This window comes from Lissotriton vulgaris, chromosome 4_1 (assembly GCF_964263255.1).
Source record: "Lissotriton vulgaris chromosome 4_1, aLisVul1.2, whole genome shotgun sequence".
NCBI lineage: Eukaryota > Metazoa > Chordata > Amphibia > Caudata > Salamandridae > Lissotriton > Lissotriton vulgaris.
In genome coordinates, this window is record NC_141691.1 from 595723084 (window position 1) to 595737759 (window position 14676).

The window sequence follows — 14676 nt, forward strand, 5'->3', positions numbered from 1 at the left end:
CGTGTCAACATTAATATAAGCGATATTGCAATTACAAAAATACATGTCCAATAACTTATCAGTAAACATTTTTGAAAGAAGATGCAGTTACCTTTCTTCTAATACTTTGAATGACTTTATCCGTGGTTGTCGTACACAAACTAAGATATTATCAAGTGTCTGTAAACAAAGAAAAGAGAGTTACTCCAAAGATAATTACACCATCATGTATTCTTTACACTATATGACTAATTAGTTTACTGCACTGCAGTTACATTTAGTTGTGGGCACGTGCTTGGCTCATGGGTCACGTGGTATCCTTTGGGATTGCGTGTGGGCTATGGTTTGGGATGAGGGGCCGGCTGCATTTGAAGCTTCATGGGAGAGACATCGCCACGGACAAGGGTTAGACATTCATAGAACCAGCTAATTCTCTATACCAGACACTGAAAAAAGCAGTGACTTATAAGGGTGGACTTGTGATGCACAATGAGTCATTTACACACCGGCATTGTAACTGGGAAACATCCACACGATCGCCTCTTCCCCAGCCAAACAGAATTACCTTGAGAGGCAGTGTCACTATCAAAGGGTAACCATTAAGCATTGCCACCTTTGACCCTGCAATACAAACGTCAAACCACATCTGTTTAATAGGTTTGTTTTGGTTTTGAATATTTAATAGTGTTGTTGAGGAATATGCATAAACCATGCTGTACTCCTGAACCGGGTACACAGGAAGGGACGTTTGTTCTATTATCACGAACAAGATGCGACGCTTCTCTCTAAACATGGTTATGATTTATGACCCGGTAAAACAATGCAGTGGTTGAAAAGAAGGGTGTTCCTGGGCTTGACGCGTGGTGGCGCCAAACATGTATCAGGCATCATGATTTGGTTTGCAGGGATTTATGTAAAGCCTACTGGGCCACTGGAATTATGCGGTAGAGGATTAAAAATTGCGTGGCACGGTTGACTAAATTATACAGCAGGAAAAGGCAAATTATGTGGCAAAATGTTTCACAATTTTCTGATAGTATTTCATCATTATTTTGATAGTTTTATACGAGTTACATGTTAACACTATCTGGACAAAGAGGTCACCTCTTAGTAAGGGTTTGCACCCAAATATAACAGTGAGCAACTGAAAGGTGATACCCAAAGTTTGCAAAAGGCCTTCCAATGCGTGGCAACACGAGTTGCTGTGTTTTTAGAAAAGTTTGATCCGTCTGAGCTAGAAACATATTTTTTAATCTGCGTATTAGGCTGCAGCTAGAGATTTTTTGGGGGTAAAAGCATCAAATCCATAATTATGTGCAAAACGCAACGATGCTGCAAAAATCATATAATTCCACTAGGTAGCCAATAGTATGGCAAAGCGTCATCCTGCGATAGGACACCGTATACAGTGCACCACAGTTGTAGGAATGAGTACCCAAGGCGAGCATAGATGACTCAGCTAACATTTTTAAAAGTCAGATTGTCTGATTTACCCTGCAAAGGCTGTGAAAACCCATACCTGCAGGCAAGAAAATTAAATGTCTTCTGACAAGAAAGTAGCTTCTTACAAGGGACTAATGATTTTCACAAAGCAAGAGCACTAATTTAGGATCTACAGAGGTACAGCAGACGAGGAATTGAGAGTTTTTAGTCTGGAACATCGAATGTTTTAGGAAAATAACCGTTTGATGCGTATATGCGGCAATGGTAATGCAACATTAATACAGATGCTTCATTACTCAGAAATCGAGAACCTGTAAACAAATAGCATTTTGAAAACTCATTTACTATAGTTCGAGCAAGCAGCGCATGCGCTGCTTTAGGCTCGACCTAAAAAAACTTGTAGGTAGCTGAACACTGCCATCTACAGGCTTAAATGAAAAAACAACGAATAAAGCTGATTATATTTGTCAGATCCCAATTGGACATGTAGTTCACCTACATCGAGATTAATCACACTAAATTAATGCCAGAGCATTTAATGGTCTAGAAAAAGCACATGAATCCGGGAAATGTATACAATTATGTACTTATTTTATTAATTCATACGGCACTGCCTTATGACAGTGCGTAGAGTCAAGTACGTCACAACTAAATGATTGTTGACTAGGATATGTTGAATTTGGTAAGGCCCTGTGCGAAGGATACGGGTGCTGGTCCCTGTGGCTTGTAATTAGGTTAAGAAATCATCTATGCCAAGGACTGTTTTCAAGCTTATTATACGCGCTTTAAAGTTGCATTAGGTTCGCCATTTCAGGCTTCGTAAGGTGAGTGCATAGGGTTCCGATTGTACACTGTCCCTGTGACTTTAAAATCTGGTTTTGTCATGCATTTGAAAGTCGACTGTTTACAGATTGATGTTGAGGTGCCCACCATGTAATGCACATCTGTATGAATAATGGGGTCCCAATACATATTGCAAATGCCGCCTGTTTTTATTACATATACACTAATAGCTGTTTGACAATATGTTACTTATGTTTCATGCATTATGATGGGGCGCTTTTAGTTCATATACTTACTGTACGTGTAGTGTTTTAGTTTAGGCATAGTGGTTTCCTATGTGGGTAATTATAGCTAAGAATGTAATTGACTTTCTTCTCACACTACATAATGAATCACAGGTTACAGTTCCCACAAAGCCAAGTGAAACAATATAAATACAGCATCTTCAAGCTCTCTCACACAGAAAGGCCCATTTCAGCAACAAGGAAACTTATAGTATCTCTAGGCCACAGACTAATGACAAGATGGGTTGCTGAAGAGTCTGGCCTTGCAGGCGTTACGCAGCCTCCCTACCCCAAACATGTATCTGCCGCTGTAATCCATCTCTCTCGATAGCAGACTTTTCAGTTCTATTTTCTATTAGCAAAGACTTACTAAGGAAAGGAATTATATGGAATAACATGTTACCTACTTTTATACTGTCCAATTTCTACTCATTTGAACTGATCATAATTCTTGTGATATTTGGTACTATAATTTTTCATATTTTCTGTATTTGATTGTCATCTAATAAAAGCCTATAAAATACTGGCGCAAATTTCCTGAGTGTGGTCGCTTTGGTGAAAGGGGAAAAAAAGCTTGAATGGCAATGTGTGTTCCTAATGTAGATTAATTCTAGGTAAGTTTGGAGTATTTCAATTTCAATTTAAATCTTTATTCGCCACTTAAAAAGACACCATAAAAGTACATACACAATACATACACATTTTATATATATTTTAAAAACGGGTTAAAAATGAGTTAATAAATGAGCTAAAAATTTATTTCATTTACAAAAAGGGAAGGGAAATTTCCATACTTGGGTCTCTGTTTAAGTAGCGTTACAGTCAGTTATTTCTCTGGTGTTCCTTAACCGCATTGCAACCCTGATAAAATTTACTGTACAAAACAGCGTGTGAGCATCTGAGGCTTCCTGAAGGAACCTCAGGGCCATTTTTGCTTGTCTAAGTTTAGTTTCTTTCAGGATCCCTACTACAAATTTGCGTCTTGGAACGGAATAAAAGGGGCATAACAGAACAAAGTGAAGGGTATCCTGCGGAGACCTAGCGTCACAGCCGCAGGTACCCTTTGCCTCCAATGTAAGAGTGAACCCAGATGGGACAGCAAGTAGATGATGTAGCATATTTAGTCTAAACCGAGTCATATAAAATCGGTCCTGGGCATTATGCATCACAGTGAGGTATGGTTCCATTCCTTGTTTCTTTGTCATAAGGAATAAGATAAAACAGTCGGCTTACACCTTTCTACCTCGGCCCTAGTCGTGAGTGCCCATTCTGAGAAGAGGTTTTTAACCATTGTTTTATTCTGGCCGGTTAAGGATTCTGGGGCTGTAAAGAGATTTTTGCAGCCGATTGCCTCCAGGGAGTCCTTTACATACTTCAGCCATGGTATATGACCCCCTCTGTCACGTTGCAGACAGTCTTTTAGAATTTGTCTTGTGACGTCCGCTTCTGGATTAATCCAGATTTTAATCCAGGCAAGGAGGGGTTTGATTTTAATGCGGTCTTCAATGTAGGGCTCCCCTACTTCCTCATGGATGATGTAGGCCAGGGTACTCTGCGGCAATTTCAAGATTCTTTTAAAGAACTTGTTTTCTTCCACCTGGATCTGCTGCAGTTGTTTGTCTATGAAACCCCATACTTCTGCTCCGTAAGTGACCTTGGCACTACATACCGATCTATACAGGTTTAGCATTTGCTCTGGGGACCATCTGCCAAGTCTTCTCCCATAACCCATGATTGCCCCTGATGACGCCACCAATTTCGCAGCGTGTTTGTCAGCCAGGGGGTTAAAATTTAATTGTTCGTCGAACAGAACACCAAGATACGAGAAAGTCTTAACTTGTCCAATCTTGTGTGACCCAATTTTGTAGATAAACTTCCCTTTTTCTTTAACACCTGCTGACATGACGTACGATTTTTCCAGGTTTGCCGATAGATCAAGTTTAGCCATAAAATCGACAAAGCCATTGATCAACTTCTCTAACCCCACTGGTGTTCTGGCTAACAACACCGTGTCGTCCGCGTAGAGTAATACGGGCACCGCTCGGTGTCCTATTTGGGGTGAATCCACACGCAATTTGAGTAGTTCTTTGTCCAGGAGGTTAATGTATATAGAAAACAGAAAAGGCGCCAGAATGCAGCCCTGCCTCACTCCACTGGTACATGAAAAGGGCTCAGTCCTGCTTCCCTCTTGATTGTATGGCACTGTTGCGGAAGTGTTCCAGTGTAGAGTTTTTAGGACGTCTACCAATGGTTGTTCCACTCCTAAGTTTGACAATAAAGTCCAGAGTTTTTCACTATTTACACGGTCAAAAGCCGCGGAGAGGTCCATAAACCCCATGTGTATAGCCCCCTTACCAGCGATAGTATATTTGGCTGTCAGGAGGTAGAGATTCAGGCATTGATCGGTGATAGATCTGCCCTCCCTAAACCCATATTGGATGTCTGTCAAGACCTGGTTCTCCTCCGCCCATTCCTGCAGGCGATGTAGAATAACACGGCCCAATACCTTGGCCGTCACGTCTATGAGGGATATAGGGCGATAACATTGGGGGTCATCACGATTCCCTTTTTTGTAAATCGGGACTATGGTTGCCGTTGACCAGGAACGAGGTAGCCCTGCAACCACTGCCTGGTTCAGGACCCTCGTGAGCAGTGGAGCCCACAGATCTATGTTGCTAAGGTAGAGGTCTGGGGGTATACCATCAGGCCCGGGTGCTTTGTTCTTACTCAGTCCTACTATTGCCAGTTCCACTTCTCCCAGGGAGAAGTCCAAATGTGTATTTGGGTTTAACCTCGGTCCTTCACCCTGGGTTATTTGTCCTGTATGATTATAGAGGCTCTGGAAATGGGTCTGCCATTGCTCTGGTAGAATGGTATTTGTTATTTTAGGTACACCTGGGTCCTGGAAACATGGTGTGTTAATAACTTTCCAGAATCCAGAAGTATCTCCCCTTTCTGCCGCCTCCCTTAGATCCTCCCAAGCTTGTATTTGTAAGCTCTTTTTGCAGGATCTCAGTGCTTTTTTGTATTCTGTTCTGTACTGTGCTATTTTAAGATTATCCCTGGGACGAGACTGAAGGCTGAGTTTAAGGTTTTTATGCGCCTTAGTACAGTCAGAGTCAAACCAACGCGTAGTAGGGGCTACTTTACTGTCTTTAGAGGTCTTTAGTAAATTGTCTACATGGCGCGCAATTTCTTCAAATGCACTAACCACTATTGCTCCCCCCACCCTGGGATCAAGGCATGTGTTTATATCGTTTTGCCCTTCTGTTATTAATCTTTTGTAGAATTTGTCTCCGTCTATCTTGGCCCACTTGATCCTCCTCCCCTGGTCCACTGCCTTTTCTATAATGTCTGTTCTACATGAGGATTTTTTTAAATTAAAACCTTTTGATACTAAGATGAGAGGGTTATGGTCGCTCAAGATGCTTGTGTTTATGGCCATGCTGCTAATACTTCTCTTTATGAGGGGTGAGACTAAAATGAAATCAATAAACGAGTGGCAGCCCCTGACTTTGAAGGTTGGGTTAGGGTCTCCGTTTCTACCTAACTCTATCAGGTCCATAGTATGGATCAAGTTGTGCCTTTTTGTTAGTTTCTCTAAATCCCATCCCTCAGTTGTGTGTGCAAAATGTGGGCCTTTTAATACGGTGCATCGTGACCAATCCCTATTAAATGGTCTTAGGTTCTCACAAAGGTGACAATTAAAATCCCCCATAAGTATTATACTGGAGGAGTTTGGTGTCTTATTTAATAGATTCTGCTTGTATAGACGGGAATTCAGTTCTTTTATGACTGACCCCTTTCCCATCGTGCCTACAGCATTGTACCAACTTAATAAAAGGAGGTTGATTATTTTAAAGCGATACCCTACTGCTTGTATGTTTCGAGAATCCCAGTTATAATTAAACTAGGTCCCTTGAATAAGGAGATCAGCATACATTATTAGTCCTCCAATAGCTCTCCCCGATGGTGATTTTATGGCCGGGACAGAAAAGCATTTGTATCCCTCTATGCTAAACAGATTTGGGTCAGCCGCCCATGTTTCTTGCAGGCATATGATTTGAAAGTTATTTATATAATTCCGCCATTCCTGGGATTCATATTTAGCTGCTAGTCCTGCAATATTCCAGGATATAATACGAAGACTGTCCTGGTTGTCCCCCAGGGGAAACGCTTTTGATTCCCTTAGTGAGTGTACTTCCTTGACTTCCCCTATTGTAGTTATATTGGTACCGGGTTCTGGTGTAATTTCGCTGTTCCGCCTAATTCGAACGGGGGTTATCTTTTGATCTAGTTGCTCTATTAATTTCATTCCCCCTTTTATTGTTTTCGGATTCTGTATACTAGCCCCCCTACCGTCACATTCTAGGTAAGTTTGGAGTAGATTCAAGACACCACGGCCCGTATTACTTAAGGGCACATTTTCCTTGTTTGCACCACACTGCACCATTGAACAGGTGCACCTTCCGCAAACAGGGAAAATGCACCCTATTATGAAGAATGCGCTGCCACTAAAGCAACCACGAACTGATAGAAAGGATGCTATGTGTTTCACAGTGCAGGAGGCAACCTGCCTGTACGTGCACGGGAGATCCCCTTGCAAGAAGGTGTAGAGTGAGTGCGCCCGCCTATAGAGGGATGTCTGGGAGGTCAATGAGTCCCCCTTTTATCACTTGAGAGAGCTGCCCTCGGGGGCGCACTAAGAGTGAACCGCCATTTTGTGGTGTACTGTCAGTGTACTTCCTAAGGGTATGGTTACCTTTGCACCAACGGTACGGGGTGCACTTTCTCTAATACGGCCACACATGTATGTTGGCACCGCTCCAAAAGTTAAGTTGATTTACAAAAGTTAAGTTGGTATGCATGTACATCATGGGTTCGAAGGTAACAATAAAAATGTGAGCACTCACATGTGCTGTACTTTAATTCAAGTTGTGACTGGATGTGTATGGTGCTGTTTACTTTTGCAGGCAATTCGAAAACCCACACTCTAGCATTTTGAAATCATGAAAAGCACTTGCAATTTAATTCCATGGGCTATAAACAGTAGGTACAACACTTTGTTCACAGTGGTGTAATTTGTAAAATCTATTTGAAATCGGAAAACATTGGCTATTACATTTGCTGAGATTGTAAAGCAGAAAATAGAATTTAGTAGGTAACACCATTTGCTTGCATACAGATTTTTCAGACTGAACAGAAGGATTTTAAATTGGAAGAATTTGGTCATGAACTGTAATCTGGACATTTAGGATGTGGGAGAAATAAGAGAGAAGCACATTTAGCTTCTTCTGAACATTTGTATGGTATGCTAAGGACTTAATAACTAATACTAATAGATTTTCTTCTTTTTGGATAGCCCTTACATCAGGAAAGAGATAAATAATCCAAGTATTTTCCTCTAGGAACCTCATAGGTGTCTTCTGGCAGGTCATCGAATGGAATACAATTTCTATTTTTTTTTGGGAGGAGCAATGCATTTCCTTGTATGTGTTGGCGTTCTGCTGAGAGTCTGTGTGCCCTGTGAGTGTAGAACTCTTCTGGTCGAAGGTCAATAGGCAGGACTGTGTCTTAAGCCACGGTTTGTATATCTTCACAGAGTAACTGTAGTAATTGCAGAGAAGTTGTGGCACTGCATATCCTTTTGTTCGAAAAGATTAGTTTATCTACGGATTACTGATGGAATTTGTGTCTGACGCTTGACACTACACTCCTGCCTGTAGAGTGGATTTGATATGGGTTTCGCTAAGGCAGAGATTAAGTTAATTTTGTTCCTTGATCAGCTGCTTGTAGTAACATCAATTTGGTTCCTTCATGCTAGGCTGAACAATCTATCTTCTTCTGGATTGGGTCCTGATGTACAACTGCTGCCCTCACTGTCCAGAGATTAACACTTGTTTGAGTTGGGCAGATTCTGTGCTCATGTTCTGCCTTTTCAGGTGAAGATTGTCTTCAGGTTGATGCCAACTTCCCTGAGGATTGAAATCAGCTTTAGTGGGAGCTCCAACTTTCAGTATTCAGCTTGGTTTAATCGGATGACAATCGGATGGCTTTTTCAATCAACAGCTCTTTCCAGCAGATATTTATTTGTTTCTTGCTAGCGAATTTGCTCTTTTTTACTAAATTCATTAGTTGTTTTATGTAGCACAAAAATGAAATATGCGATGAAGCACTTTATCTAGGATATGCTATATACTGGAACAATGCACAAAATATTCTACATTACAGACATACGCAAAACATATTACAATGTGCAAATTTGTTTTTAGACAAGCATGGAAGATATCATCCAAAATATTTGCGATAGTCTAGTCTGTAAAATCAATGTATGGGATCTACATACTAATAAAAAATTACTTTAAAACATGATGATCGGCTGGACTGAATCAACGGTCTTCCTGTACAAGTGCATTTTCGGTCCCTTGTGGTAGCCTTAGAACCTTTTTCCAGAAAATTGCTTCACAAGGACAACATAGCTCAGCTAAGTATAGCATATGGGCTAATAACGTGGTCAGGAAGATTTGTTCAAAGTAGAGCCACTGGGTGCCATATTTAAAACTAAAGTATAAATGTATTTGCCTGCAACAGTCACCTTGGATGACATATTGGAAAGGTCCTTTACGAGTTGCTTGCTAAGAGGTGAAAGCTGAAAATGTGACCAATAGTTGAATACATAGCTTTGAAAATACTTTGCACTGAGTATAAAATGATACCGTCTTCCAACTAGTTTTCAAGCTTACCAATACAATTTTTATGAAGATGTTCTCCTATGTGTGTATCAAGCTATTAGATATGCAGATCTTGGGATTATTCACTTATCCTTTCCTGTAGCAAGGATATTTTCTGCTATTCCTCAAAAATCTGGACAGTGTAAGTGTTCAAGCTTAGCAGGCACTTTGTATGAAACAACTTTCTACTTATGGACTTATGGAGATAGTCAAAAGTGATCTTTTTTTGTTGTTGCAGAAATGCACACCATTTATGAAAGTTTGGGAAAGAAATTGGGATATTAATTTGGAAGGGGGTTAGTTCAAAATAATTATAGAGAATCTGTTCTCAATCCTGATAGCTATGGCGCAAGCAGGGGGGCAAGCTCTAAGGAAAAGTGTGTAAAGTTCAAAGAGTATCAATAATTAAAAAGTAAAGAAAACAACACAATTCCAGAACCAATGCAGAATAATTGAAAAAAATGTAGCAAGCAAAAAGGCACTGAGTGCCATATTACAGAAGAGCCCTGTTGGCGCAACAGCAGTTTGTGCCCACTTTGGGTGCCCCTGGGGCACTTTCGTATAACAAAAGAGGCCACAGACGCTTGTGCATAGCCTTCGGTAATATTGATAGTGCTGGCCCACATAAAGCGCCAGCAATATCATCAGAAGGTGTTCCCCCATTTGCATGGGGGCACGGCCTCATGTAAATGGGGAAATCCTTTTGTCTCTGAGCCCACTTTGTATTACAGACGCAGTAGCAGAGGCAAAGAAGCTGTCAGGAGGCACACTGACAGTGCCCAACATAAAAGGTGAGGCAATGTCAGTAAGGCCCTGGATGGTAGCCCTTTGGAGGAGGGAAAGAAGGTCCCATGGATCCCCAGGCATTCGCTTGCAGGCGGGTGCAATCACTCACTGAACCCGCCCGCAAGAGGATCTCTAATCCCCCTTAAAAGTGCAGGCAAGTTGCCGCCTGCACAGTGCAACACAGAGTGGCTTCAAAGCAGCCGATCTGCTTTACACATGAATGTGCTGCCCCAAGGGCAAAGAGAGTTTGCGGCTCTCCATGTGGAACTGTGACTGACCTGATTCCTATGAGTGTGGCAAGGCTTGTCCCCAGGGGGTATTTCTGTACAGGGTTAAGAAATGTTTTATTGATATATCAGTAAAAACACAAAAAAAAGTTGGGAACAGGGCTTTGGATCCACCTTGGTGGGCAAGGAAAAGAAAAAATTACTTCAGGATGCAGAGGTGATGCTTAAATACTGATAGATACCATCTCTTCCAGAGGTGGATTCAAGCTGCCACCTGCTGGTACAAGGAACTACTGCAAGAAAAGTTTCCAGGCCCAGCCTAGTGGACTGGAGGATTCAAAAAGTGAACACTTGGGGATTTGAGGTATTCATAAGAATGTAGCTTTTAGTGGGTACTGCATTGCAAGAGACATTACTCATGCAGAGCAGACTATCCAAAGGGGGAAGGTTTGACATAAACTGAGTAATACTAGTGCAAATCTCTATAGCAATATCTCAGCATTATGTCCGGATTTTCAAACCTTGTGCTGAAACTACTTCTGCTCTAAACAATAGGTCCATGCTTTTAACTTTGCTTTTTCTCAAAACTACTTTAACAACCTGAAAGGCTCAAATAATACATATCAAATAACGCCTACATAAGCTACTGCATCCTAATTGGCTTCGCACTACAGAAAAGCAGGGCAGTGACTTTCAAAATGAGATTCTAATTCAGGGGCCTCAAACCTTTTCTGTAATGAGAGCTACTTCTGATCAGTGAAAATCATTGTGAGATACTGAAGGGCATGGAACTTGTGCATTGTTACCAGACACTCCCTTGCCCTGGTTCAATTACTTTAAACAATGTCCATGAAGTCCGATACTAATGGTTTGAACAAAGTACTGTGACTAGGGGTACTATGATAGGGTTGCCATGTTTGTCAGTGAGTGCATGGTCTGTGGGGATGTATGGACATGTGTGTGAATGAATGTGATATATATGTATGGGTGACTGAGAGCCTGTGTCGTATGTACTTGTGTCACAGGATATACCTGTAACCATATGTGGCACCGTTACATGTACAACACAAACATACAACCATTTTTTTTTAAATGTGAGAAATTTAAAGTGCAGAAAAATGTTCTGCAGAAATATTCCTAATAAGGAACATTTTTCCCAACTTGATGGAACATTCTTCTGCTCTTTAAATTTCTCCCACTTTAAAAAATGTCTGTATTTTTCAGTTATAAATATGGCAGCGTGTCTGCCAGGGACTGGGATCAAGATGCCTGCTGTGTGTAAATGCAACACTTTTGATATGGGAGAAAATGTAACTGAAGAGTTAACTTTATGTTTATATGCATTACATTAAACTCATCATTTGAAATGTCTCCCATGTCAAAGTGTTTTTCCCAATAGCAGACATAATATTCCCAGTAGCCATTAGACATGGTGCCATATTTAGAGGAGGAAAATACAGTAATTTGCTTAAATGTGAGGAATTTAAAGTGAAGTAACAGGCTTCATAAAACATTAGGACCTAATTGGCAAAACAATTCTTCACTTAAAATGTCTCCCATTTAAAAGAAAATGACTTTTTCAGTTACAAATATGGCACTGTGTCTACCAGCCACTGGGATGAAGATGGCTGCTGTTTGTAAATGTGACACTTTGAAAAGGGTGAACATTAAAATTGAGAGTTAACTTAATCATTTAGTTAACTCTTCATTATAGTTTTCTCTCATTTAAAAGCATTCAGAAATATCATTTTGCTCTCAGGCGCCAATATTGAGTTGAGAATGAATTTTATTTAAGAGTTAAATACCTCAGTGATTCAGTCTGAATCTCTGTGACCCACATGGGTCATACATCTCATTGAGCCCTGCTTACTATCGAGCACTGCTATCTGCAGCATGATAATAATGTTAAAAAAAGTAGCCTTTCCTTAACTTTAAAAGGAAAACACAACACTTATTTATTGCAGTTTTTACTTAAAAATAAACTCAATACTGGGAACTATTTGGAAGGCTTCTACAATCAACTGGTTGGAGACACATGCTCTGAAGACTAAGAGGGTGCCGCCCATACCAGGACGTCTGTATACTTCAATCATTACTCTGTGACAAAATGCAAACTTTGTGTGTTGTCTTCTCTGATAACATTAGGTTATATAATACACACAAGAGATGGTAGAAACGAACAAAAGTTTCTTCCGATTAATGGCGTAGCTAGGGGATGGGGGGGGGGGTCTGCCCCAGGCGGCACTATTTTGGAGGCGGCCGGCGGCAGGCGGCAGCTGCGTGGCACTGTAGTGTCAGTCCAGGATTTATTTGGGTACATAGTCGAGCAGCACTGCACAACGTGTATGTAAGTGCAAGCAAGCGCTCCTGGTCCCAGGGCCGTGAAGGCCCTGGGTATCACTTTGGGCCAGCCCCAGCACGGTGCTGTTTAAATGCAGCAGTGATGCGCACGTGCACGCTCACGCGCCACCACTACGCGCTCTCGAAGTCTTAGCAGTGCTGCTGAGCAGGCAATTTTCTGCAGACAGTCCAGCTGGATGAAGGTGAGGAGACGCCACATACAGATGAAAAATGTAATTTAAGTGTAAATCAATGTTGTTTCTAGGATCGCACTACCAGAGAAGGTCAACCAACAGTCGGGGGTCATTACTAGTATATAATGTACGAGTGGGAATTGGAAATACACACACAACCACGTGTAATGTCGTATTAATAAAAGACGTGCTCTCTGCTGACATTCTGCAGTCCTAGGGTTGGGTTTACATGTTTATTACCAGGGAAAGGAGGACCGCCATTATTTAGTGCCTCGGAGGTTCGATTCCTCACACTGAAAAAATATACCAAAACGTAAAGTGTATGTCTGCATTTCTGCAGCCTTTCTTTTCTCAAGTGAATGGCTATGACTGAGCAATAAGAGTCATGCTACGTGCACTGCAGTTATCCAGGCCAGATATATATTCTACTTGCATTTGTTTAAGAGAGTGCATATCCAGTGCTATGCATCTAACACGTATGTGTTCTTTTAGGCGCGCTAAGTGTGCGCCTTGCAAGGTGTGCGGATATTACATGATTGTAAACTCATCAATGCTTCATTAGTTCATGCACCTGACACTCGTAACAGATGCTGAACAGGGACCATTTTGCAGGAGTTTCTTTGACTCTTAAGAACGCCAGTCTCACTTAGTTTGATACCGACCACCACTGCCCCAAGCTGCCTACATAAGGAGGCCCTAGTGATAACCAACAAAGTGCTGCAAAGCCATACCAATGGCACTGGTGCGTGAATAGATGGGTGGCAAAGTGAATGAATATATGGGTGGATGGCATATTGGGTGAATGGCAAAGTAAATGGATGCATGGCAGCATGCATGGATGAAAGACAAAGAGACTGAATGCATGATTGGATAGCAGAGTAGATGGATTGATGAATGAATGGCGGGATGGATGGCAGAGTGGATAAATGGATGGATGGATGAGCGGATGGATGGCAAAATGGATGGATGGCAGAGGAGATTGATGCATGCCAGAGTGGATGAGTGGGTGGTTGAATAACAGAGTGGATGGATTGATGGATGAATGAATGGCAGAGTGGATGGGTGGTTGGATAGATAGAAGAGTTGATGAATGGATGGGTGGGTGGCAGAGTGGATGGATGGTGAATGAGTGGATGACAAAGCAGTTGAATGACAGATTGCATTGATGAAAGGATGGAAGAGAGGATAGGAGGATGGATGGATGGATGGCAGAGTAGGCTGATGGATGGCCGAGTGGATGAATGAAAGAGTTAATGAATTGATGAAAGGATGGCAGTTGATTGATGAATGGCAGAGGTGATGGTAAGATAACAGTGGAGGACGTATGGCAAAGAGAATGGATGGCAGAGTGAACGGATCGATGGGTGGCAGAGTGGATGGTTGTTTTTTAGACTGTATGGATGAGCAGATGGATGGCATAATAGATGGATGGCAAATTGGATGGATGGATGGAAAGAATGGGGAAATATTGAATGATGGAGGAAAGAATGAATGGACGACAGAATCTAAAGGTGAAATAGCGGATGACAGTAGGGGGATGGAAGGGTGAAAGAATGAATAGATAGATGCATGGATGGAAGAGACGAAAGCTGTTCTATTGCGGGTTCAGTTCACTTGCTTTGCTTGCTTGGAGGCATCAGCACTTTAATTCAAAGTAGAGGCTGCTTTAATTTTCTGCAAAAGCAATTGTTAGGACCAATTAATGTCAATCCCTGCCATCTATAAGTCGGCACATTTTGACCCTGGCCACTGCTCATATTTTCTCTATGTTTTCATTATCAGTGTTGGTGGTACTATGATTTTTTTAAGAAACACTGAAGTGTGCATGTCAGGCCACCAGTGTCTGCTTTAGACCACCAGCTTCCTCTGAAGCCGACAGGAGGGTGACTGAGTGGGCTGAGGCAGACCC

The 14676-nt window shown here is 41.6% G+C and overlaps 1 protein-coding gene across 2 annotated transcripts in view; it reads right to left on the reverse strand.

Moving 5' to 3' along the window:
* The window catches only part of DPY19L1 (dpy-19 like C-mannosyltransferase 1), a 477954-nt gene that overhangs the window by 151899 nt on the left and 311379 nt on the right, over window positions 1-14676 (reverse strand). For both annotated transcript variants that reach the window (XM_086964815.1, XM_086964814.1), the window contains one exon: window positions 92-159. In XM_086964815.1, coding sequence (XP_086820941.1) covers window positions 92-159 — 68 coding nt within the window. The remainder of the gene's footprint in view (window positions 1-91; window positions 160-14676) is intronic.